The sequence below is a fragment of the Heptranchias perlo genome, chromosome 28 (assembly GCF_035084215.1).
Source record: "Heptranchias perlo isolate sHepPer1 chromosome 28, sHepPer1.hap1, whole genome shotgun sequence".
Lineage (NCBI taxonomy): Eukaryota > Metazoa > Chordata > Chondrichthyes > Hexanchiformes > Hexanchidae > Heptranchias > Heptranchias perlo.
In genome coordinates, this window is record NC_090352.1 from 4,646,934 (window position 1) to 4,672,514 (window position 25,581).

A 25,581-nucleotide genomic window follows, 5' to 3' on the forward strand; every position below is an offset into this window, starting at 1 on the left:
TACTCCGTTAATGGTAGGGAGTTATAGAGAGTTATAGAACAAAGAGATCTGGGAGTACAGATTCATAGCTCCTTGAAAGTGGAGTCACGGGTGGATAGGGTGGTGAAGAAGGCATTCAGCATGCTTGGTTTCATTGGTCAGAACATTGAATGCAGGAGTTGGGATGTCTTGTTGAAGTTGTACAGGGCATTGGTGAGGCCACACTTGGAGTACTGTGTACAGTTCTGGTCACCCTATTATAGAAAGGATATTATTAAACTAGAAAGAGTGCAGAAAAGATTTACGAGGATGCTACCGGGACTTGATGGTTTGACTTACAGGGAGAGGTTAGTCAGACTGGGACTTTTTTCCCTGGAGAGTAGGAGGTTAAGGGGAGATCTTATAGAAGTCTATAAAATAATGAGGGGCATAGATAAGGTCGATAGTCAAAATCTTTTCCCAAAGGTAGGGGAGTCTATAACGAGGGGGCACAGATTTAAGGTGAGAGGGGAGAGATACAAAAGGGTCCAGAGGGGCAATTTTTTCACTCAAAGGGTGGTGAGTGTCTGGAACGAGCTGCCAGAGGCAGTAGTAGAGGCGGGTACAATTTTGTCTTTTAAAAAGCATTTGGACAGTTACATGGGTAAGATGGGTATCGAGGGATATGGGCCAAGTGCAGGCAATTGGGACTAGCTTAGTGGTATAAACTGGGCGACATGGACATGTTGGGCCGAAGGGCCTGTTTCCATGTTGTAACTTCTATGATTCTATGATTCTATGATTCTGCCAGGATGTGGCTCACGGCCGTTCCAGCTCCTTGCCGAGCGGCCTTCCTTAACGCTGGAGCCTAGATGGTCATTCGACTGTCGTGGCATCACAACCAAATGCAGTCTTGTCCCAGAAGTCCACTTTCCGGCAGGGATCACAGGATATTGCTTAGCAACAGGAATTCTGGATCACCTTCACCCTCCCCAGCCAACTGTAGGCATGGTGGGAAGGCTTACGTGCGGCCGTGACCCTGAGAGCTATGCTGGCGGGAGTATAACCCCTGGTAGGGACACACAAGCTGGACAGGTTGGAAGATAGGAGCCAGACTAAAGGCAGCACACCATCCTCCTGGTAGGGGGTTGTGAGTCAGGCTAATGTACTGTCCACGTAAAAATACCTTTCGTTACGGAAACAACCCAGAAACAAGAGGAGTCTGTTATAGACCGGCAAATATAAACATCAACTAGAAACATAAACACCATTGTCAGCTGTGGCTCTATAATGGCACTCTCACCTCTGAGTCAGACGTTTGTGGGTTCAAGTCTCACTCTAGAGCCTTGAGCACATAATCTAGACTGATGTATCAGTGCAGTAATGAGGGAGTGCTGCACTGTCGGAGGTGCCATCTTTCAGATGAGACATTAAACCGAGGCTCTACCTGGCCTCTCAGGTGGACATAAAAGATCCCACAGTACCATTTGAAGAAGAGCAGCAGAGTCCTCCTGGTGTCCCGGTCAATATTTATTCCTCAACCAACACCTAAAACATGATCTGATCATTTATTTCATTGCTGTTTGTGGGACCTTGCTGTGTGCAAATTGGCTGCTGCGTTTCCTACATTACAACAGTGACTACACTTCAAAAGTACTCCATTGACTGTAAAGTGCTTTGGGACGTCATGAAAGATGCTATAGAAATGCAAGTCTTTCTTTAACGGTGGAGAACTGTGATCGGCTGGTTGTAGGGCAAGATGATACTTTGATTAGAGTCAAATATCTTGCTCTGGACAGGTAGCAGTGGAAGAAATGGGTAGCTGTGTGTGCACAGGAGACTCAAACTAACTAACTAATTGCAGCAGTCTACCAGGCCCAAGTACCAAACCCCATCTGGGAACAGCTGGGAACTCAGCACAGACTGGGAATTGAACCTGGGACCTTGCTAGTCTGGGTGGCTCAGAAAAACCAGGCAGCACATTTACCCATCAGGCGAGCTCTGCCAAACCACAGGGGCACAAGACACAAGTGATAGTAAATTGAAGAGCTTCAGTGCTGAGTGAAACGGTGGCGTGATTCACTGCATCTGAAGGAAAATATTTAATTTTTAACCTGTCCTTGTTGAAATGAGGAAAAGATTGTACTAATAAGCCCCTAGAAATGGCTGACTCGGATGCGAATGGCACTCAAAACAAACCATCCCCACGGTGCCATTTTAGGACACAGTATGGCTCTTTAATCAGTGCTTGTCTAAACTAGTGTGTCATCAGAAGGTGATTATTAACTCAATTCTAACAGTCAGGTTTCCACGTGCTTAGAAATTTGTAATGTTTGCCGGTATTTTTATACATGATGATGAGACATTTAAAAAAAAGACAAACAGAATGAATAGAGAATGTAAACTCAGTGAAATCTGGCCAGAAAACACCGTGCATGGTCTTTAGGTGTCTAGTGACAAGCTAATGGTCCATTAAAGCACACCCATTACATGTTGAGGTCATACTAATTTCCTCTGCTCTGCCCGAAATCGAGCAGGAAAAGTAGGAAAAGGAGGTAAAAGTGAGCCCTATCGACCCCCCCCCCCCAACTCTAATCCGAATATTCTTCCCCCCCCAACCCTCCGCTACTTTAGGGACTGCTGCTGGCTGCCACTTTTCGACCTGCCACATCCAAATGTTGGCAGGACTCGGGTTCCTGTCACATTTCCCACCTCGTCTGCCTCTCTTCCTGCCTCTCCCCGGGGCCACGGTGATAGTCCTGAGGCAGCATCGGGAATGGCCCCAAATGCTGCAAGTGGGGGAGAGGGCCTCCTCTTTCTGGGCCAGGAAGCAAGATACACACATTAATAAAAAGGCACAAATCGGGGGGTGGTGGTAGGAGGTGAATGTCCTCAGGGCCTCTCCTGCTACGCCCCTGTGAATTTGCCAGAGGTTCAGCTGACACCCCGTTTACACAGTGGGTAAAGCCCGAGGAAATTCACCCCCAATGTTCCCACGGAGTCAGCCATAGGGAGGGAGCGAGTCAACATCCTGGGCACGCAAGAACGCCTCCTGGTGGCGAGGGCTGTCACAACAATGGCTGAGGCCTTCCTTGTTGTCACGGCAACAGCACTTGGACAAAGTGGCAGGAAAAGTTAAATAAATGGAGCAAAATTACATAGCACGGAAAAGGAACATTTGAAGCAAGCGTATTAGTGACGATGTATTCAGAAAGACATTGTTTAAACAGCTCAAATCAAACTGTGGCCCGGCAGACCACTATTTACGCAAAGCCGATAACATTTGTTTCTTTGTCAGTGAGTTTAGGGCTTGTCAACAAAACTCGACAAAGCTATTCGAACCCCATTTACATGTAGCTGATGGTTTATTGACTCACCTTGAGAGATCAGAGGTTTTCTAGACAGGTGTTGACGGATGTAGAAGTAATAACTGGTCCTTGGATTCCCTGACATCAGCTGCACACCACAGATGTAATCTGCTGATTTTAGTTTAGCGACCAGTTTCCGTGATATGTCAGCACAGTATAAACAACACGTTGCAGTTTTCTACAGACCTGAGCAGGTCTCCCGTGGCATTGTTCATAGCGATTAGCAGGCTATGTTCTCTTGTCTGTCACCTCTCTCTCCCTGTCACCTTCACATTGCTCCTGCTCTGTTTGTGTCCCCTTCCGTTTTTATTTCTTTTTCCCTTGGGTCCTGCTCGTTTCTTGGCCCGTGGGGTTCTCTGATGTATCACCTGTTGATCCCCTTCATGTTCCTTTCTACTGTTTTATGTTTTCCCGTCATTGTCTGGTATCTGTTTTTCGTCTGGTTTGGCGCAGTAGGCAGAATTTTTGGTTTGCTTGCCAGGCCCCGGGGAAGGCTACTCGGTGACGGGCACCTTTCGGGTCGCAGGTCACAGCTGTCGGGAGGGATCCGGGGCGCGGGATCCGTTTTCTGCGGGTGGATGTGGGATGCCGGTTGGGAAGGGATCCGGTTTGGGTTGGGAGGCGGTAAGAGGGCGAGGGGAAGGGTGGAGAGTAGATGCGGAGGGTTTTTTGGGGTGGGAGTCGAGGAGCTTATTGTTGGAAAGTGCCGAAGGGGAGCAGGGCTGGGCTGAGGGTGGAGGCGAAGGCAGAGGTCAAAGGCGAGACCGCGAAGGAGAAGAGGCCTGAGGGAGGTCAGGGACTGGGATCAGTACAGACAGGCTTGGCGACTCGAGGGAGACCATAGGGGCAAGGCCAGCAGAAGCCACGGCAGCTGGGAGGGACTTGGAGAAGGAAAATGGCAGCAGGCTCCAGAATGGCCCAGAGCGGAGGAACTGGGAGGGAGAAAGAGGGGGAAGAACAGGACGGCAGTGGAATAAATCAAAATAAATTAGTAAAAGAAAAAAAAGGAATAAAATTGAAAACAAAAGAGTTATCTGTGAAAACGGAGTGAAAAATAAATGGTGGACAGACAGAATTAGTAAAAATTGGAAGTGGGAGACTTACCACAGCACCAGCTTGTGTCCAAAGCCTGCCACTACCCCATGACAGGCATCTGATTACATTGGGAAATCGCCATTAAAAGTGTCAACATACTATTTTAACATTGTAAATAACGAGACAAAATTCACAACAATGAGAAGCTGGACAGCTAGTGTGAGCATATAGAAGATTCTTAGTAATATATTGGTCAATCTCCTATGGCGATGCACATGGGGAGCTCCGACCAAATGTATTCTTCGGATGAAGTGGGATTGCAGGGCAGGAAATAATTGGGCCAGGCTTAATTCAGTCCCCATTTTAAAGTCTGGAGAAGCTGGGGTTGTTCTCCAGCCAGCTAGGCTTGTGCCTGAAGAACGGAGGGTTAGACAAGATGCCGGAGGGTTAGACAGGCATGACTTTATAAAACACTGGTTGGGCCACAACTGGAGTATTGTGTCCAGTTCTGGGCACCGCACTTTAGGAAAGATGTGAAGGCCTTCGAGAGGGTGCAGAAAAGATTTACTGGAATGATTCCAGGGATGAGGGACTTCAGTTACAGGGATAGACTGGAGAAGCTGGGGTTGTTCTCCTTGGAACAGAGAAGGTTGAGAGGAGATTTGATAGAGGTATTCAAAATCATGAAGGGTCTAGACAGAGTAGATAGAGAGAAACTGTTCCCATTGGCGGAAGGGTCAAGAACCAGAGGGCATGGATTTAAGGTGATTGGCAAAAAGACCAAAGACGGCATGAGGAAAAACTTTTTTACGCAGCGAGTGGTTATGATTTGGAATGCACTGCCCGAGGGGGTGGTGGAGACAGATTCAATCATAGCCTTCAAAAGGGAACTGGATAAGTACTTGAAAGGAAAAAAATTGCAGGGCTATGGGGAAAGGGTGGGGGAGTGAAACTAGCTGGATTGCTTTTGCATAGATACGGACTCGATGGGCCAAATGGCCTCCTTCCATGCTGTAACCTTTCTATGATTCTATGAAAGTCGTATGTTCCACCCTTATGTTTATGTACTACTTTGAACACATATATGGCGGCTTATTGCAGAATAGGGCTTTCTGTGAAGTACAGACTGAGGAGCAGAGAGACACTGCCAGGAGGGTGTAATTACAGCATGACAAGTTTACATAGGCAGTTTCCATTATAAATGAGGACATGAAAACAGGGGGTGGAATTTCCTGTGTATTTTTGCACAGAGACACGTGTAATTGGGGCATAACACAAAAATCGAGCAATCTCAGGCGCACGTGCGTTTCACAAGTAATTATGCTACGCCCGAATTTCCTTGAACTTTTACGCCCGTCTATCGATCCCTGCGCCCGAACGCATCGCGGCTCATTATAATGGTTCCGCCCTCCCGGGCTAAAGACCTGTACACGCAAATTTCCTGCAATTAGGCTGATTCAAAACAGGTGTAAGATTAAGTCCAGAATTTTAGGCACAGCAGGAAACAAGTCATTTTTCTGGTGTTTATTGGATAGCACGTTTCAGGAGGTGGTCACCCTGTAGCTTAAGAGAGTGCAGGCAGAGAGAGGCTGGGTGACCGCCCGACAGACAAGGAGGACCAGGAGGCAGGTGGTGCAGGAGTCCCCTGAGTGCATCTCACTCTCTAACCAGTATTCAGTTCTGAATGCTGGTGAAGGAGAGAGTTCCTCTGCGGAGTGCAGCCTGAGCCAAGTCCACAGCACCATGGATGGTGCAGCTCTACAGGGGGGGAGGAGAAAGGTCAGGAGAGCAATAGTGAAAGGGGACTGTATAGTTAGGGGAGCAGACAGGCATTTCTGCGGCCGCAGACTTGATTCCAGGATTGTATGTTGTCTCCCTGATACCAGGGACAAGGATGTCACTGCAGAACATTCTTAGGGGCGAGGGTGAACAGCCAGAGATCGTGGTCCATGTTGGTACGAACGACATAGGTAGTAAGGGGGATGAGGTCCTGCAGGCAGATTTTAAGGAGTTAGGAAAGAGATTAAGAAGCAGGACCTCAAAGGTAGTAATCTCCGGATTACTCCTGGTGCCATGCGCTAGCGAGTATAGAAATAGGAGGATAGAGCAGATGAATGCGTAGCTGGAGAGATGGTGCAGGAGGGAGGGCTTTAGATTCCTGGGGCATTAGGACCAGTTCTGGGGAAGGTGGGACCTGTACAGGCCGGACAGGTTGCACCTCAGCGGAGCTGGGACCAATGTCCTCGCGGGGAGGTTCACTAATGCTGTGGGGGAGGGTTTAAACTAATTTGACAGGGGGATGGGTACCAGGATGTAGCAATGGAAAGAAGAAACAAGGGGCATAAAGGATCAGGGGAGAAAAATAGCACTAAATTAAGTAATAGTACAGTATTAGGTGGGATCAGACTAAGAGATAGTAAAAGAAAGTTTAAGACTGGTTTACAGTGCATGTGTGTAAATGCACAAAGCGTGGTAAACAAGGTTGGTGAGCTGCAGGCGCATATAGCCACATGGGAATATGATGTCTTGGCGATAACGGAGACCTGGCTCAAAAAAGGACAGGACTGGGTACTCAATATTCCTGGATACAACATGTTCAGGAAAGATAGGGACTTCAACAATCCTAATACAGACTGGGATAACAATAATAATATAAGGGACACAGAGGGGGAGGAATTTTTGAAATGTGTCCAGGATAACTTTCTTAACCAGTACGTTTCTGACCCTACGAGGAAGGAGGCATTGCTGGACTTGGTTCGAGGGAATGAGGTGGGCCAAGTGGAGCAAGTGTCAGTGGGAGAGCATTTAGGGAGCAGCGATCATAGTATCATAAGGTTTAGAATAGCTATGGAAAAGGACACAGACCATTCTAAAGTAAAAATACTCAATTGGAGGAGGGCCAATTTCAATGGGATGAGAACAGATCTGGCCCGGGTAAATTGGAATCAAAGATTGGCAGGCAAAACTGTAATTGAAAAGTGGGCGGCCTTTAAGGAGGAGATGATTCAGGTACATTCTAGGTATATTCCCATGAGGCAGAAAGGTAGGGCAACTAAAACCAGAGCTCCCTGGATGACGAAAGAGATAGTAAGATGAAACGGAAGAAAGGGGCATATGACAGATGTCAGATTGATAACACAAGTGAGAACCAGGCAGAATATAGAAAGTTCAGAGGGGAAGCGAAAAAGGAAATAAGAGGGGCAAAGAGAGAGTATGAGAATAGACTGGCGGCAAACATAAAAGGGAATCCAAAAGTCTTCTACAGGCATGTAAACAGTAAACGGGTAGTAAGAGGAGGGGTGGGGCCGATTAGGGACCATAAAGGAGATCTACTCATGGAGGCAGAGGTGATGGCCGAGGTACTAAATGAGTACTTTGCATCTGTCTTTACCAAGGAAGAAGATGCTGCCAGAATCTCAGTAAAGGAAGATATAGTTGAGATACTGGATGGGCTAAAAATTGAGAAAGAAGAGGTACTAGAAAGGCTAGCTGTACTTAAAGTAGATAAGTCACCCGGTCCGGATGGGATGCATCCTAGGTTGCTGAGGGAAGTAAGGGTGGAAATTGCGGAGGTACTGCCCATAATCTTCCAAACATCCTTAGATACGGGGGCGGTACCAGAGGACTGGAGAATTGCAAATGTTACACCATTGTTCAAAACAGAGTGTAAGGATAAACCCAGCAACTATAGGCTGGTCAGTTTAATCTCAGTGGTGGGGAAACTTTTAGAAACAGTAATCCGGGACGGAATTAACAGTCACTTGGATGAGGGTGGATTGATTAGGGAAAGCCAGCACGGATTTATTAAAGGCAAATCGTGTTTAACTAACCTGATAGAGATTTTTGATGAGGTAATAGAGAGGGTCGATGAGGGCAATGCAGTTGATGTGGTGTATATGGACTTTCAAAAGGCGTTTGATAAAGTGTCGCACGGTAGGCTTGTCATCAAGATTGTGGCTCGTGGAATAAAGGGGGCAGTAGCAACATGGATACAGAATTAGCTAAGGGACAGGAAACAGGGAGTAGTGGTGAACAGTTGTTTTTCGGACTGGAGGGAGGTGTACAGTGGTGTTCCCCAGGGGTCGGTGCTGGGACCACTGCTTTTCTTGATATATATTAATGACTTGGACTTTCGGTGTACAGGGCACAATTTCCAAATTTGCAGATGACACAAAACTTGGAGTGGTAGTAAACAGTGAGGAGGATAATGATAGATTTCAAGAGGATATAGACAGGCTGGTGGCATGGGCAGACACATGGCAGATGAAATTTAATGCAGAAAAATGTGAAGTGATACATTTCGGTAGGAAGAACGAGGAGGTAATATAAACTAGAGGGCACAATTCTAAAATGGGTACAGGAACAGAGAGATCTGGGGGTATATTTGCACAAATCATTGAAGGTAGTTGGGCAGGTTGAGAAAGTGGTTAAAAAAGCATACGGAATCCTGGGCTTTATAAATAGAGGCATAGACTACAAAAGCATGGAAGTCATGATGAACCTTTATAAAACACTGGTTCGGCCACAACTGGAGTATTGTGTACAGTTCTGGAAAGATGCAAAGGCTTTGGAAAGGGTGCAGAAGAGATTTACCAGAATGATTCCAGGGACGAAGGACTTTAGTTGATAAACTGGAGAAGCTGGAACAGAGACGGTTGTGAGGAGATTTGATCGAGGTATTCAAAATCAGGAAGGGTCTGGACAGAGTAGATAGAGAGAAACTGTTCCCTTTGGTGGATGGGTCAAGGACCAGAGGACATCGATTTAAGGTGATTGGCAAAAGAACCAAAGGTGACATGAGGAAAATGTTTTTACACAGCGAGTGGTTAGGATCTGGAATGCACTGCCTGAGGGGGTGGTGGAGGCAGATTCAATCATGGCCTTCAAAAGGGAACTAGATAAGTACTTGAAACGAAAAAATTGGCAGGGCTACGGGGATAGGGCAGGGGAGTGGGACTAGCTGGATTGCTTTTGCATAGAGCCGGCGCAGACTCGATGGGCCAAATGGCCTCCTTCCGTGCTGTAATCTTTCATCGATTCTATGATTCTATTACGATTTTTTTTTTATGATGTGGAGATGCCGGTGATGGACTGGGGTGGACAAATGTAAGGAATCTTACAACACCAGGTTATAGTCCAACAAATTTATTTTAAAATCACAAGCTTTCGGAGATTATCCCCTTCTGACGAAGGGGATAATCTCCGAAAGCTTGTGATTTTAAAATAGATTTTTTTTTTAAGCAACTAAAAAAATGTTTTTTCCTCATTGAGGCCTGCTCTGTATTTTCTGTTTCATTGAAAGCATCAGTATAACTCACATTAATAATTGAAAAGCTTCCCCGATTGCAGGTTCCTAATCATGCTGTGCCTCATCTGCGTGAATGATAGTTAGATGGCTTCAAACTTTAATCCTTATACTTAAAGAATGAGATTGGCAGGAAATTTAAGAGTAAATTGCTATCAGCAAAATAGATGCACGAATGGGAGTAATTTCAGGTGTAACTTCTCGATTGTGCCCCCACAGGAAATTCCACCCCCAAGAAGTGTTCACAGATGTAAGGTTTCTAATAGGTTGCTAGTCAAAATCCCGTGGCATTGCACACCAAGACCAAGTGGAATTTTCAAGTAAGCAGGGTTAGAGAGCAGTGGGTAACAATACCAGGTCCAAGGAGGGACTGCAATACTGGAGGCTAGAGGGGGAAGATAGATTGGGGTAAGGGTGAGGTAGAGGAGAGTTAGAGGTTTTGGGGGGGGCAAGGGGGAAGGTAGAGCATGGTAAGAGACCAGAGGAGAGTTAGATGCTGGGGGAGGAGTCGGGGACACAATTAAATGTTACTGGAGGACACCAGAGTGGGACTGGAGCCCACAGGAAGTGACTGCATTGCTGCAACTAATGACACTGGTTCATTAAGTCTGGCAAGAGCAGAGCTGTGGGGGGGGGGGAGTGGAGGGGAGAGGAGCAGAAGGGAGAGCGGGGGGTGGGAGAGAACATGAAGGGGGAGATAGGCATAGGAAGGGGCTGTAGAGCATGGGAAGAGGGGCAGGGGGTCCATTAAGAATGACAGAATCCGTATAATGGCTGTCTGCTTCTGACCCAAGATTCAGCAATTCACCTGGATTTGACCTCATAAATGGGGGTAATTTTGGCTTTGTGTGAAAGTGTATAACCGGCAGGCCGTCTTACACCGCTCCCAATTTTATTCTTCACTGATTTCAAGGACGGGAGAGATGTAAAACGGGCTGCCGACTCACTTTCACTCATTTTACACCATTGCACATAGTCAAAATCTACCCGACAGACTTTATTTCACAATGTCTGAGCACTGGGTGCAGAGTATTCCAAGATAGGCTCAGTCACTAGTTAGATAGTGGTTACACAACAGTTTGAGAAAGTTATCATGAAATGGGAAAAGGAGCCAAACCCCACCGACCTGAGCAGCGTGAGGCCCCGGGTCATTTTAACTCTCAGGCCTCAACAAGAACAGCAACTTGCATTTATATGGCACCTTTTACGTGGTAAAATGTCCCAAGGCGCTTCACAGGAACGTTATCGAACAAAAATAGACACCAAGCCACGTAGAGATATTAGGACAGGTGACCAAAAGTTTGGTCAGAGTTTGGTCACCGGCTAGCTAGCCTCCCGTCCTCCACCCTCCGTAAACTTGAACTCATCCAAAACTCTGCTGCCCGTATCCTAACTCGCACCAAGTCCCGTTCTCCCATCACCCCTGTGCTCGCTGACCTACATTGGCTCCCGGTCTGGCAGCGCCTCGATTTTATAATTCTCATCCTTGTTTGGCCAGCACCGAAAGAACGGTAAATGTCAACAGGGTAACATAAGAACATAAGAAATAGGAGCAGGAGTAGGCCACATGGCCCCTCGAGCCTGCTCCGCCGTTCAATCAGATCATGGCTGATCTTCGATCTTGACTCCACTTTCCCACCCGATCCCCATATCCCTTGATTCCCTAGAGTCCAAAAATCTATCGATTTCAGCCTTGAATATATTAAATGACTCAGCATCCACAGCCCTCTGGGGTAGAGAATTCCAAAGATTCACAACCCTACGAGTGAAGAAATTCCTCCTCATCTCAGTCTTAAATGGCCGACCCCTTATCCTGCGACTATGCCCCCTGGTTCTAGACTCTCCAGCCATGGGAAACAACCTCTCAGAGCGTCTACCCTGTCAAGCCCCCTCATAATCTTATATGTTTCAATGAGATCACCTCTCATTCTTCTAAACTCCAGAGAGTATAGGCCCATTCTAGTCAAGCTCGCCTCATAGGACAACCCTCTCATCCCAGGAATTAATCTAGTGAACCTTCGTTGTACCACCTCTAAGACAAGTATATCCTTCCTTAGATAAGGAGACCAAAACTGTACACGTATTCCAGGTGATGTCTCACCAAAGCCCTGTACAATTGTAGTAAGACTTCCTTACTTTGCAATATAGACCAATATTCCATTTGCTTTCCTAATTGCTTGCTGCACCTGCATGCTAACTTTTGTGTTTCTTGTATAGGGACACCCAAGTCTCGCTGAACACCAACATTTAATAGTTTCTCACCATTTAAAGCGGCGGGGAGTGGGTTTCAGGAGCGTCTCGTGGGAGGAGAGCTGGGGTGGGTGAGGGGGAGCCGGGAGGCCTAAACTTTCCTTGTGGGGCCCAGAGGATCCCTCCTGCTCTTCTTGGCCGCACAAGGAAAGTAAATAAATTTGTTTGGGCCTCTTCTGGTCCCGGACCCTCTTCCCGTTGTCTTCACCTGGTGGGAAAGTCACAACAGCCCCCCCCCCCCACTCAGGCCAGGGGTTAAAATTGCAGCCGGATCATAGAGTTATACAGCACGGATAGAGGCCCTTCGGCCCATCGTGTCCCATTAACATCATCGGACCCCGACCTGCGTATTTAAAGAAGGACCCCACCGGCTTCAGGGGGGCGTCCTTGCTGCCTGCTCTTAAGAGCCGGTTAAAATTGAAGTCGGCGGGTTCGGTGCGAGTGTATGACGGGTAAATCCCCCGGCCGGTTTGAACCGCCTGGTCTGTGCCATGTAGGGTAGAGTTTAAATCGCCCCCTCCCGCTTCATTTTGTTTTTGAGAAAATGGAAAGGAACCCTAAATATTAAAAAACACACACACAAACCCGGAGAGGAATTGCGTGCGGAAGAATGTAACGGATTAACTCAATCGAATAATGGACAATAACATTAAGGCGTTGAAGAGACAAAGCGCGTGTAACTAGCCGAGGAATGGAAAGGCCTGGGAAAATGAAGAAAAAGAGAGATAGAGAACGTGGGGTGGGGTGGGGGGCAGTCAGGTATAGAATTAAAAGCCTTTGGTCGCATTGGGGGGTGAATTTCCTTGGAGCTTTTCCACCGCACTTCCGTCGTAACTTCAGCATAAGTGCGGCGTAAATAGGGATTTGCGCCACACGCTCGGCGAAGCTCCCAGGAAATTCACCCCCCCCCCCCCCCCCCCACCGTTGAGTTCATTCTTGTTCTTGACATTTTTTGCGCAGGGACAGAGATTTCACTGCAGATCCGGGGGATCGTGGTCTGTAAAATCCCATCGCTCCTTCTCTTTTTGAGGGAGAAACAAGGGCGGGAGACTCGGGCTGTTCACTCAGCACGTGGCAACCACATTCCAGAGTGAAGGAGACGGCTGCAGGAATGGCCTCCTCGCCAAGGCACTGCATTTAGATTTGCAAATGAATAGAGAGGAGAATAAATTCAGTGACAAAAACGTTTCCTTTCAGTAAAAATACAGCCCATTTCACTTAATTGTACGTTTGATTTCCAGCTGTAGGCCCTTACAATTGAACAATTGCTGCCTGAATTGACAGCCCATTATCCGCTTTATTCATCTTCCCAACAACAAAGAAAATTAACAAACGGACCCACAAACATATACCCTGTCTTCCGATTTCACGGCGCTCGCTTTTCCAAACTGCTCTTACCTCAGCAGCAAGCTGGTTGGCGCGCTCATCTCCGAGCACAAGATCCCGTGACGTTCTTGCAGGAGAGTCCAGCAGAGTTGTTCATAGCCAGGCTCGGGCTCGTCACACGGGCCCATAGCGAATCGGCAGCCCGCTTTTCACCGCTACTTCAACCGAAAAGAAAATCAGGCGCAGTTTAGTTTTGAGTTCTCGTGATGGCTACTCGAGTTAGAAAGAAAGAATTTGCATTTATATAGCACCTTTCTCGACCTCAGGACGTCCCAAAGTGCTTCACAGCCAATGAGGTACTTTTGAAGTGTAGTCACTGTTGTAGTTTCGGAAACTCGCCAGCTAATTTGCGCACAGCAAGATCCCACAAACAGCAATGAGATAAATGACCAGATAATCTGTTTTTTTGTAGTGATATTGGTTAAGGGATAAATATTGGCCTCAGGACACTGGGGAGTACTGCCCCGCTCCTCTTCAAAATAGTGCCGTGGGATCGTTTACATCCACCTGAGGGGCAGATGGGGCTTCAGTTTAACGCCTTATCCGAAAGTCGGCCCCTCTAATAGTGCAGCACTCCCTCAGTACTGGAGATTTTGAGTTGAATATCATTTCCCACAACCCGAAAGTTTGGGGAGATTTGTAGATTCACATTTGTCACAGCAGCATAAAAAATACTCCCACTAAATGTAACAGTAAAAACCAATAATGGCTTTGATTAGATCCTTAATAAGGGTGAGTTGTAACTGGAAAATGAGAGTGGAGAGGAAAGGTCAATCATTATGAAATAGCTTGGACACCTTTCATGTTTCAGACGTCCAATGTAGGTATTTTAAAATTTGTTCTCAGGATGTGGGCGTTGCTAACAAGGCCACATTTATTGCCCATTCCTAGTTGCCCTGAGAAGGTGGTGGTGGGCCTTCTTCTTGAACCACTGCAGTCCGTGTGGTGAATGTGCTCCCACAATGGCGTGAGGTAGGGGTTTGCAGGATATTGACCCAGCAATGCTGAAGGAACAGCGATATATGTCCAAGTCAAGACGGTGTGTTACTTAGAGGGGAACTTGGAGATGATGAGGTTCCCATGTTCTGGATGCTCTTGACCTTCTCGGTGGCAGAGGTTGCAGGACTGGGAGGTGCTGTTGAAGGAAGCTTGGTGAGTTGCTGCAGTGCATCCTGTAGATTATACATGAAGCAGCCACCCGTGTGCTGACTGGATTCACAGGTGAAAAGAGGTCCCTGGGGTAAGTTACTGGGAGGCCAAATGCAACTATATGGGTAATTCGGCAAACTCACGTGCAGTGAGGGTTGAAGAATCGGAGCTATTACATTATAACCTCTCAGTGGAAGTTCGAGGTCACATCTCATAGCGTTAGAGAAAAAGGGAAACAAATTGGCCCAATTATAAAGGTGACTGGTCCATCTAAAAGAAAGAAAGAACTTGTATTTATATAGCACCTTCCACCACCTTAGGATGTCCCAAAGCACCTTACAACCAATGAAGTAATTTTTGTGGTGTTGTCACTGTTGTAATGTAGCAGGCAATCCACATACAGCAAGGTCCCACAAACAGCAAGAGGTAAATGACCAGATGATCTGTTTTAGTGATGTTGGTTGAGGGATAAATATTGGCCAGGACACTGGGGAGAACTCTTCTGCATTTCTTCAAATAGTGCCATGGGATCTTTTACACCCTCTGAGAGGGTAGATAAGGTCTTGTCCAAAGGACAGCACTACACTGGAGTGTCAGCCTAGATTATGTACTCAAAGCCATTGGGGTGAGACTTAAACCCACAACCTTCTGAGTCAAAGGTAAGAGTGCTACCACTGAGCCACAGCCGACACCAACTCTAGGTGACAAGTTGTTATCCCTTGTGGTGAAGCCTCTGACCTCTGCTCACCACCTCCCCAGGGCAACTCAATTGAGATGGGAGACTAAGCACATGGGGATCAGAGGCCCAAAACCAAATCCTACAACAGTGCGACATGCATTGCACTGATTGCTCACCTTGAATACTCACATTCTACCCCGATGTCTAACTCCCTCTCTGGTTCTGAAATATCAAATGCACATGCTGTGTCAGCATAGATGTGTGGGCTATACTTGGTTACATGTAATTTACAGCGAGGCCTGTTATTAGTGGTGTCTAAGTCTCTACTGTGATTGCAGTTGACAGGCCGCTGCTGAACCCAGTATTAAGGTCACATGTTTTCTGAGCAATTAAATTGATGTAAGTGTAAATAATATAAACAGAAAGTGGAGGTAACAAAAGCTTCACGTGTAAACAAAGAATTCTTGGAGTTTTGTTTCTTGGGGGTGGTCCAGTTCAGTTCCTGGGGCGTCTGAGACTGATAGCCTTGTCATGAAGAATGCATGGTGGTGGGGGGAGCGGTTATAATTCTAGCCGTGTCTCCGAGGCCTCACAGTTTATCCCTTGACTGGCTAAGCCGTACAGAGCAGGAAGGTCCCAGGTTTGATGCCGCGTCTGTGCTGGGTTATCAGGGGCAGCTGTGGGCTACAGTTAGCATCGAGCCCCTGAGCTAGAGAGGGGGAGATCAGACCGGATTCCTCTTGACTGCTATCAAGAAGCGTAGATGCACGGACAGGATTGGGTTCAGCTGTGATGCCTCCGGCTGTTGATTAGCCAGCTAGGCTCGTGCCTGAAGAACGGAAGGTTAGACAGGGTGCCGGAGGTTAGACAGGCATGCCTTTATAAAACACTGGTTCGGCCACAACTGGAGTACTGTGTCCAGTTCTGGGCACCGCACTTTAGGAAAGATGTGAAGGCCTTAGAGAGGGTGCAGAAGAGATTTACTAGAATGATTCCAGGGATGAGGGACTTTTGTTAAGTGGATAGACTGGAGAAGCTGGGGTTGTTCTCCTTGGGACAGAGATGGTTGAGAGGAGATTTGATCGAGGTTTTCAAAATCATGAAGGGTCTAGACAGAGTAGATAGAGAGAAACTGTTCCCATTGGCGGAAGGGTCAAGAACCAGAGGACATAGAATTAAGGAGATTGGCAAAAGAACCAAAGGCGACATGAGGAAAAACTTTTTAAAACAGTGAGTGGTTAGGATCTGGAATGCACTGCCCGAGGGGGTGGTGGAGGCAGATTCAATCATGGCCTTCAAAAGGGAACTGGATAAGTACTTGAAAGGAAAACATTTGCAGGGATCCGGGGAAAGGGAGGGTAAGTGGGACTAGCTGGATTGCACTTGCATAGAGCCGGCGTGAACTCGATGGGCCGAATGGCCTCCTTCCGTGCTGTAACCTTTCTATGATTCTAAGCAAGGGGCCATACACTTCAGGAGGGGGGAAACTGACAGCTAAAGGATAAGAGGGGGCAGAGAGGGAGGGGTCCCCGACATGGGGTGCCGCTAGTGTGGGAGTGCAGGTTTGTTCCTGCCTCTAAGTGAACTTGTATTGTAGGTGATGCTGCTGAGACACTGAGCTGCAGCCAGATTGTTATCCCTGCCCCTCCATCTGGGCCTCCATCTGGGCCTCCGTCTGCCCCTCCCTCTCCCCAGGGAGTGTTGCCCTTGATGCGCCTTCTTGGCCAATTATGTAATGGTTAGCCAGCCTTCTCCAACCGGTTGGAGGTGGGGGCGGAATTGTTTATGCAAGAGAAAGAGGTCAAATGGGGAAAAAACAATCAGTTCTATGCCTGAATTGCTTGTTAAAGGGGAATTGCCTTGAAGCCAATTAGGGTTCTCTAGAATGGAAGTGGGGTGGGTGAGTCTGCTTCTCATTTCATACGTGACTCCCCCCTCCCAACACATAGATTTTCCATCTCCCATTTTCTCCATTTCCCCAGGCCTTCCGATTCCTCAGATATTTGCACGCACTCTGTCTCTTTAACACCTTAATGTTTTGGTCCATTGTTCGACTGAGTTAATCCGTTACATCCTTCCACTCACAATTCCTCTCTGGGTATGTGTGTGTTTTATACACAGGTTCCCTTCCCCCTTCTTCTGGACGTATTAAAGTATCAGTTCTGAAGAAGGGACCGGACCCAAAACGTAAACTTGCCCGTTCTGTTCGCAGATATTAACTGACCCGCTGTGTGTTTCCAGCACTTTCTGTTCTTGCTTCTGGTTTTATTGGTTTTTAGTCATTTAAAAATATGATTCCTCGCGCCTTTGAGAATGTTGAGTTGCATCGTATGACCAACCCATCTGTACTGTGCCTACTCCCAAATGAGATTTGTACGTACATGGTGGAGTTAATGGTTTGCAAGCCAGAAATACCTCACAGCAATTTTCCTTCCACATAGACATCTGCTAAACTCCTAGGCTAGCTAAGCTGGCCAGGTAGGGGAGAATTGGCTGTCAGAACAGAGGGATGTTGTTTAGAAGCATGACTTTTATCTGTGGTTTGGAAACACAGAGGGAAAAAGAAACATCGACACTTTGGGCTGCACTTTCCCATATGTTGCTGTTTACAATTAAACGGTTAGAAAAAGGCACCTGGAATTTCCGCAGACAAACAAAGCAATGGGCCAGAATTTACTGCCAAAACAACGATAAGGCTAACGGCAGCTTCAGGTGGAGGCAGATGCGCGGTTAAACGTGAAAATCCGGATGTTGCTGTCCGAGATGTGCCGCTCCGCCGTTGACTTTGCGAGAACGGCATCTCGCGGTCTGGCTCACCGTTGACGTGCATTGAACAGCGTGAGGTTGCTGTATTTGCGCGGTAGATCCGAACTAAACTCACCACAGGAAGTATGGGGTTGTCCTTTTCAGTCTAAGTACCCTTTTTAAAGGCGTGATAAGTTTTAATTACTGCCAAACAACCTCTCAGGCACTGAAAATTAACTTTTACAAGTGTGGAGTCTCATTCCTTCAGCTGTTAATTGTTCTTGGAGATTAAAAAAATAATTTGTTTGATTTTAATTTTTTCTTTCTGTCTCTTTTATCTCTGTCTCTTAATCCAATCTTCCTCCCCTCTCTTTATTTCGCTTTCTCTTCCTGTTTTGACATTGAATTCACTATTCTAACTTACACTTCCTGGGTCAGACTCTGCGCTGTTCATTAATGATTCTTCAATCTAATTGGTTAAGGAGATACACAGTTGTTTTCCCTGTTCACACAGGTCCCAGATGCCCTGTAGCGGGCACCACACTGTTTGGATCTTTAATTTTCAGCAACTTGCCGTGCAAAAGCTCATGGAATGTATACGGGCAAGGCCAAGTCTAATGAACGGAGGGTGCCGCTCGTTCACTGACTACAGTAAATTCTGGCCCAATCAGTTAAGAACAGCCATTTCTCCAGTGGGATCTGCCGATCTCTCGCCAAAGTTTTGAGCGGAGATCAGGAGAATCCCGTGGAGATTCAGGGCCGGGTAATGCAGTGCCATGTGTGGAAGCTTGTGTCCAATTTTCTACAGTCATATTATTATAATCCCAGAGGTGAGGTGAGAGTGACTGCCCTTGACATCAAGGCAGCATTTGACCGAGTGTGGCATCAAGGAGCCCTAGTAAAATTGAAGTCAGTGGGAATCAGGGGGAAAACTCTCCAGTGGCTGGAGTCATACCTAGCACAAAGGAAGATGGTAGTGGTTGTTGGAGGCCAATCATCTCAGCCCCAGGGCATTGCTGCAGGAGTTCCTCAGGGCAGTGTCCTAGGCCCAACCATCTTCAGCTGCTTCATCAATGACCTTCCCTCCATCATAAGGTCAGAAATGGGGATGTTCGCTGATGACTGCACAGTGTTCAGTTCCATTCGCAACCCCTCAGATAATGAAGCAGTCCGAGCCCGCATGCAGCAAGACCTGGACAACATCCAGGCTTGGGCTGATAAGTGGCAAGTAACATTCGCGCCAGATAAGTGCCAGGCAATGACCATCTCCAACAAGAGAGTGTCTAACCACCTCCCCTTGACATTCAACGGCATTACCATCGCCGAATCCCCCACCATCAACATCCTGGGGGTCACCATTGACCAGAAATTTAACTGGACCAGCCATATAAATACTGTGGCTACGAGAGCAGGTCAGAGGCTGGGTATTCTGCGGCGATTGACTCACCTCCTGACTCCCCAAAGCCTTTCCACCATCTACAAGGCACAAGTCAGGAGTGTGATGGAATACTCTCCACTTGCCTGGATGAGTGCAGCTCCAACAACACTCAAGAAGCTTGACACCATCCAAGATAAAGCAGCCCGCTTGATTGGCACCCCATCCACCACCCTAAACATTCACTCCCTCCACCACCGGCGCACTGTGGCTGCAGTGTACACCATCCACAGGATGCACTGCAGCAACTCGCCAAGGCTTCTTCGACAGCACCTCCCAAACCCGCGACCTCTACCACCTAGAAGGACAAGGGCAGCAGGCGCATGGGAACAACACCACCTGCACGTTCCCCTCCAAGTCACACACCATCCCGACTTGGAAATATATCGCCGTTCATTCATTGTCACTGGGTCAAAATCCTGGAACTCCCTTCCTAACAGCACTGTGGGAGAACCGTCACCACACGGACTGCAGCGGTTCAAGAAGGCGGCTCACCACCACCTTCTCGAGGGCAATTAGGGATGGGCAATAAATGCTGGCCTCACCAGCGACGCCCACATCCCGTGAACGAATAAAAAAAAAAATCAGGCATAGCGCAGAGTGCAGGGAGCATGCCAGAGCTGGAGGCGGAAAATTGCATGTAAGTGAAGTTTAAAAGGATAGGGAAAATTAAAGGAGAGTGTTGGACCGAAAGCATGTGGGACTTCTAGTCCAGTCCTAAGAAAGGCTCAGACTCTCGAGACAAGTTAACTTTCAAGATTCATTGAACATAAACATGATTACAAGCGAGCAAATACGTCTATCATACTTACAAGTAGGATATCCATTGGGGATCAAGAGCATCATCAATGCATGCCAGTTCTTGATCAGAAGTACCCCCCTGAAGATACATTGTATCTTACATTAAAAAAATTTTTATAACACACCTACTTTTGGTCACAGGATATGATGTAAATCAAACGCCATCTGATATCCCTTTATCTGAAACCTGACTCAAACCAGATTTGTCCAGCTCTGTAATGTATCACATGGCTAGTCTCAGTGTGAAACCATTAGGTAGGAGGTCCCATCTCTTACTCTAGGTCACTTCATCTCGTGTTTCTTATTTCTGGACTCGTCTGTTTCTCCTCTTAACTATTTTAACTGATGCACTCCTAAAGTCATGTGATATAAGTTTCACCTAAGATTCTATTGCCTAAACCCAGTTCTACGGGAATTCAATTAATTGCTTCTGTACCAGCTGCATTTAATTCTGCTTTCCTACCTTATCTGGCTCAAACTGTCTGTTTTGCATATGATATCACCAACTTGAATCTCGCTGTCAGCATACAGGCTGCACATTCTCTCTATCTCTCTGACTCTCTCTCTCACGCGCACACTTTAGCTCCCTATACTAATTAATTCCTGACGCTCTTTAGCTATATCAAACTGTAAACCTATTATATTACACACTATCCTACAGAGAGTATGAGAATAGGGGGAATAATCGCTTACCAAAGCAAGGTATGTTTGACTCTGTCTGAAGATGCAGATACCTGGGTGGGTACACACCATTGGTCCTCCTCTTCTCCCAAACACTGCCGTTGGGGGCATTCCCATTGGAAAACCCACTAGTGCTGAAAATAGTGCAGGGGGCAAAAGCTAATTTGCACAGAGGCTCAGTGCCAGCAGGAAAAAAAGAAAAAGTGAAGAAAAGCAGTCCAGAAATGGCTTTGTAACTGCAGACTCAGTTTACGAACCGTGCTTTTTAACACAACTCAGTGTGCAACTCTCGCTGCCCATCAGAACATCCAGCATGAAACCCGGGAAATGGCATGCAGGATGTTCAAAGCCTCATTTTAATTTTCTAATGAAGCTCCCACCTTTTTCAGGCAGACACTTCTTGCCCCTCAGAAATGCTCGTGACGTGCAAAGGCTATCACGGAACATTCAGGCTAATTTTTTTTATTCGTTCATGGCGAGGCCGGCATTTATTGCCCATCCCTAATTGCCCTTGAGAAGGTGGTGGTGAGCCGCCTTCTTGAACCGCTGCAGTCCGTGTGGTGAAGGTTCTCCCACAGTGCTGTTAGGAAGGGAGTTCTAGGATTTCGACCTAGACGATGAAGGAACGGCGATATATTTCCAAGTCGGGATGGTGTGTGACTTGGAGGGGAACGTGCAGGTGGTGTTGTTCCCATGCGCCTGCTGCTCTTGTTCTTCTAGGTGGTAGAGGTTGCAGGTTTGGGAGGTGCTGTGGAAGAAGCCTTGGCGAGTTGCTGCAGTGCATCCTGTGGATGGTGCACACTGCAGCCACGGTGCGCCGGTGGTGAAGGGAGTGAATGTTTAGGGTGGTGGATGGGGTGCCAATCAAGCGGGCTGCTTTGTCCTGGATGGTGTCGAGCTTCTTGAGTGTTGTTGTAGTGTGTGATATATGGTTGCTGTTACATCACTGTGATTGTTGTCATCTGTTTTGCAGATTCAGAAAGCACGATCACCATCCCAAGAGCGGAAGACTCTGCTGTAGTGCCTGTGGCTGATGTCTTGAGTTGAATATAGCTGCTCGGGCTGCTGGTCCAAGGAGACAATTGTCTGAATGGCTGGAATATCAAACAAAAAGTTTTTAATTAAATAAAAGCACTGGCATTGGCTGTTTTCGACACAAGAGAAGGCAACACTTTCTGCAGGGGCTTTTTAAAGGAATCCTTCACAGCTCCATTGCTCGCTCTTCACCTTCCTTGTACATATAGCAAGACGAGCTAGTGTGTTGCCAATGCCTCTGCATCTGAAAGTTGTTTCCAATGGCAATGGGTTCTTTTGATGTCTCACGAAGAAAAGCCCCTTGAACGCAGCCCAGTGCTAAATGTTCAGCCATGGACACCACTAATGAATTGTTTACTGCCTCCTTGCTCAGAACGGCCCTTTAAAAAAAAAATTACCTTGAACGAACATAAGAAAAGAAAGAAAGAACTTGCGTTTACGACCTCAGGACATCCCAAAGCGCTTTACAGCCAATGAAGTACTTTTGAAGTGTAGTCACTGTTGTAATGTAGGAAATGCAGCAGCCAATTTGCACACAGCAAGGTCCCACAAACAGCAATGTGATAATGATCAGATAATCTGTTTTAGTGATGTTGATTGAGAGATAAATATTGGCCAGGACACCGGGGAGAACTCAGCTACTCTTCTTTGAAATAGTGCCTTGATATCTTTTATGTCCACCTGAGAGGGCAGACGGAGCCTCGGTTTAACGACTCATCCCGAACAGGCTGAAGTAGTTTAACTTTGGAATTTGGCCGGCCAGCATTGAGAGGTCAAGTACCTCGAAGCCGAAAGCTCCCCTCCTCCCCACAAGAGATGCACCACCCTCATTCCAGTACCTCCCCTGAGTGCCTGTTCGCCATGTGTGGGCCTGGACGGTCCATAGTGGTATGCTATTCAACCACCGTGAGCATCATACTAGAACCAGCTCCTGCCTCTGCCTGATGTCCAAACATTTGCACTTTCCAATAAGGAATCACTGGATCAGAAGCAGGAACCCCACCTGTGCTTTTTTTAACCCTCCCTCGCCCAAGGGCACCTGAATCTGCTCCTACCAGCTCCCAGGAAGATCAACTAACTCTGTACAAATCAGACATGGAACCTGGGGCCCAGTCATTGTGACTCCAGGAGCCAAAGAGTAGGATTTCATATTTGCCACAACAATTCCAGGTTAAACTGTAAGTCTTCATCGGAATTTTATATTTGCCTTCACCGTGGGGTTTGTTACTAATACCATTTGCTTGTAGTCTAGTTCAATGGGGCTTCTTACTCCATTGAAATTCATGTTGTTTATGCCATTTAAATATTCAGACCATTGTTTGAATCCATATCCACACAGCTGCCAACTATTTGAAAGAAGAGTTTCTTGGGAATGTATATCCAGACAAAGGAAAGGGAAATCCAGGATTATTCCTATCAGGAATGCGGATGTGTAGCATTTTACAAAGAAGTAGACCCTTGGGAAACGGAGTGGTGCGGTGAATTCCAACACTGCGACCTGAGTTTAAACCCAGCTCAGATTGATGGGTTACATAGAACGTACAGCACAGAAATAGGCCATTCGTCCCAACAGGCCCATGCTTATATTTATGCTCCACATGAGCCTCCTCCCCCCCTACTTCATCTAACTCTATCAGCATGTCCTTCTATTCCTTTCTCCCTCATGTGTTTAACTACCTTCCCCTTAAATGCGTTGAGGTTGAAAGTCTCTACTGGCTGTGTGTGAAATGAGTTTGGTCAGTCCCAGCCTAGTCTCCAATGGGGGGCACAATGGAAGCTGTCCATGATTCAACGTAAAATGGCGACCTCACTCAGTGAGGCTGATGTGGGGAATGGAGAAAGTACAGTGAGGGATGGTCTTCTGAGATTGGGTTGAGGGACAGTGTTGGGGCAGAGTAAGAGGGAGTTTTATTCTACATCGAATCTGTGCCATACCTGACCTGGAAGTGCTTGGTACCAACAGCGAATACCAAAAGTTCAAAAGTGTTGAAGCCTGAATAGTGACATCACTCACCTTAATGAGCACAAACATTCACCAAAAGGTGAATTATTAAAAAAACAAAGCACAAATCTTTTTTTATTGGTGATCATAAAAATCGTTGGGTTTAATTTCCTGAGTACGCAAAAAGCTTCACCATAAAACCAGTACCGGCACATTGGAAATAGCTTAATTTTGCCAAATTAAATTACATAGAATGTACAGCACAGAAACAGGCCATTCAGCCCAACTGGTCTATGCTGGTGTTTATGCTCCACCAGCCTCCTCCCATCTCACTTCATCTCACCCCATCAACATATCAAATATGACAAATTTTCATGCCTTTCCCAATTTATCCATTTCGCAGTGAATGAAACCTGCTGCAATATATTACATAATTAGGAGGATCCAGGCACTAATCCCCAGCACAGTCCTGCATCCTGAAAACTTTACTTGTATTTCAGAAGTGGCAAAGAGATGTGTATATATTGTTTTATTCCCTCCACAAGCACTGTGCAATCAAAATGTGCAATGACTTCATAAAATATGTATAGGAATGTGCACCTTCATAAGATGTATATGTGCAAGTATACTTAAGTATACAAAGGCTTCATAAAATTAATGCTTGAATACATATCTATAAATACAATAACGACATAAAATATAGGTGTAAATGTATACTTTGATGTACAATGGCCTCACTTTGTTGATGTATGTGTATAAAAGTACATTTATATGTACAATGGATTTATAAAATATCGATGCGAATGTAGCCAATAGAAAATAAATCCTTTTTCAACAATTTTTGTCCCCTCTTTAATACTACTTAGAGTACTAATGTTAAATAGAGTACTAATGTTAAGTAGTCTTCAAAGTCCACTGTAGATGTATTAAAACTAACGTATCTCCCACACGCAGTGTGGTTGCAATGGGTGTGGCCTATTCTTTTGCCTTCACCTGGATCATTTCCCTCAACTTGGCAGTCACATGACATGGTAATACTGTGCAATCACCTCCCTACCAATCAGAGGCATGGAAAGCAACCTTGAAGTCTTGGCACCTCACTGAGCTGCCATTTTGAATGATTTTAAAATTCTCATCCTTGTTTTCAAATCCCTCCATGGCCTCGCCCCTCCCTAGCTCTTTAACAACCCTTGTAGATCTCTGTGCTCCTCAGATCTAGCCTCTTGTGCAGCCCTGAATTACATTGCCCCACCATTGGCGGCCGTGCCTTCAGCTGTCTGGGCCCTAAGCTCTAGAATTCCTTCCCTAAACCTCTACACCACTCTACCTCTCCTCCTTTAAGACTCTCCTTAAAAGCTACCCCTTTGACCAAGCTTTTGGTCACCTGTCTTAATATCTCCTTACGTGGCTCAGTGTCAAATTTTGTTTGATAAAGCTCTTTTGAAGCGCCTTGGGATGTTTTACTACATTATATAAATGCAAGTTGTTCTTGATCCAATAAAGGTAAGGCCCAAGAAATTATGGTACCATGTATACAGGATTAACACAGTGTGCACCCAACACAGACACACCTGAATAAGGAGACGTCCCTTATTCATGGTATGTAATATTTAATGAAAATTCGAAGGAGCTGTTAGAATACACATTTAATAAAATATCACTAATGTTATGTTGGTGCATATTTTAAATTTAAAAACTCCATTTCATAGGATCAGGAATAGGCCATTCATGCCCTGAAGCCTGTTCTGACATTTTATTAGATCATGGTTGATCTGTATCTCAACTCCTTTTATCTGCCTTTGCTCCATATCC

General features: G+C 46.4%; 1 protein-coding gene across 1 annotated transcript in view; it reads left to right on the plus strand.

Moving 5' to 3' along the window:
* Positions 1 to 24,605, plus strand: part of LOC137344792 (protein spinster homolog 1-like) — a 105,412-nt gene extending 80,807 nt beyond the window's left edge. Inside the window, exon 12 of the mRNA XM_068007948.1 lies at positions 21,766 to 24,605. Coding sequence (XP_067864049.1) covers positions 21,766 to 21,839 — 74 coding nt within the window. The 3' untranslated portion in view covers positions 21,840 to 24,605. The remainder of the gene's footprint in view (positions 1 to 21,765) is intronic.
* The last annotated feature ends 976 nt before the right edge of the window (positions 24,606 to 25,581 follow it).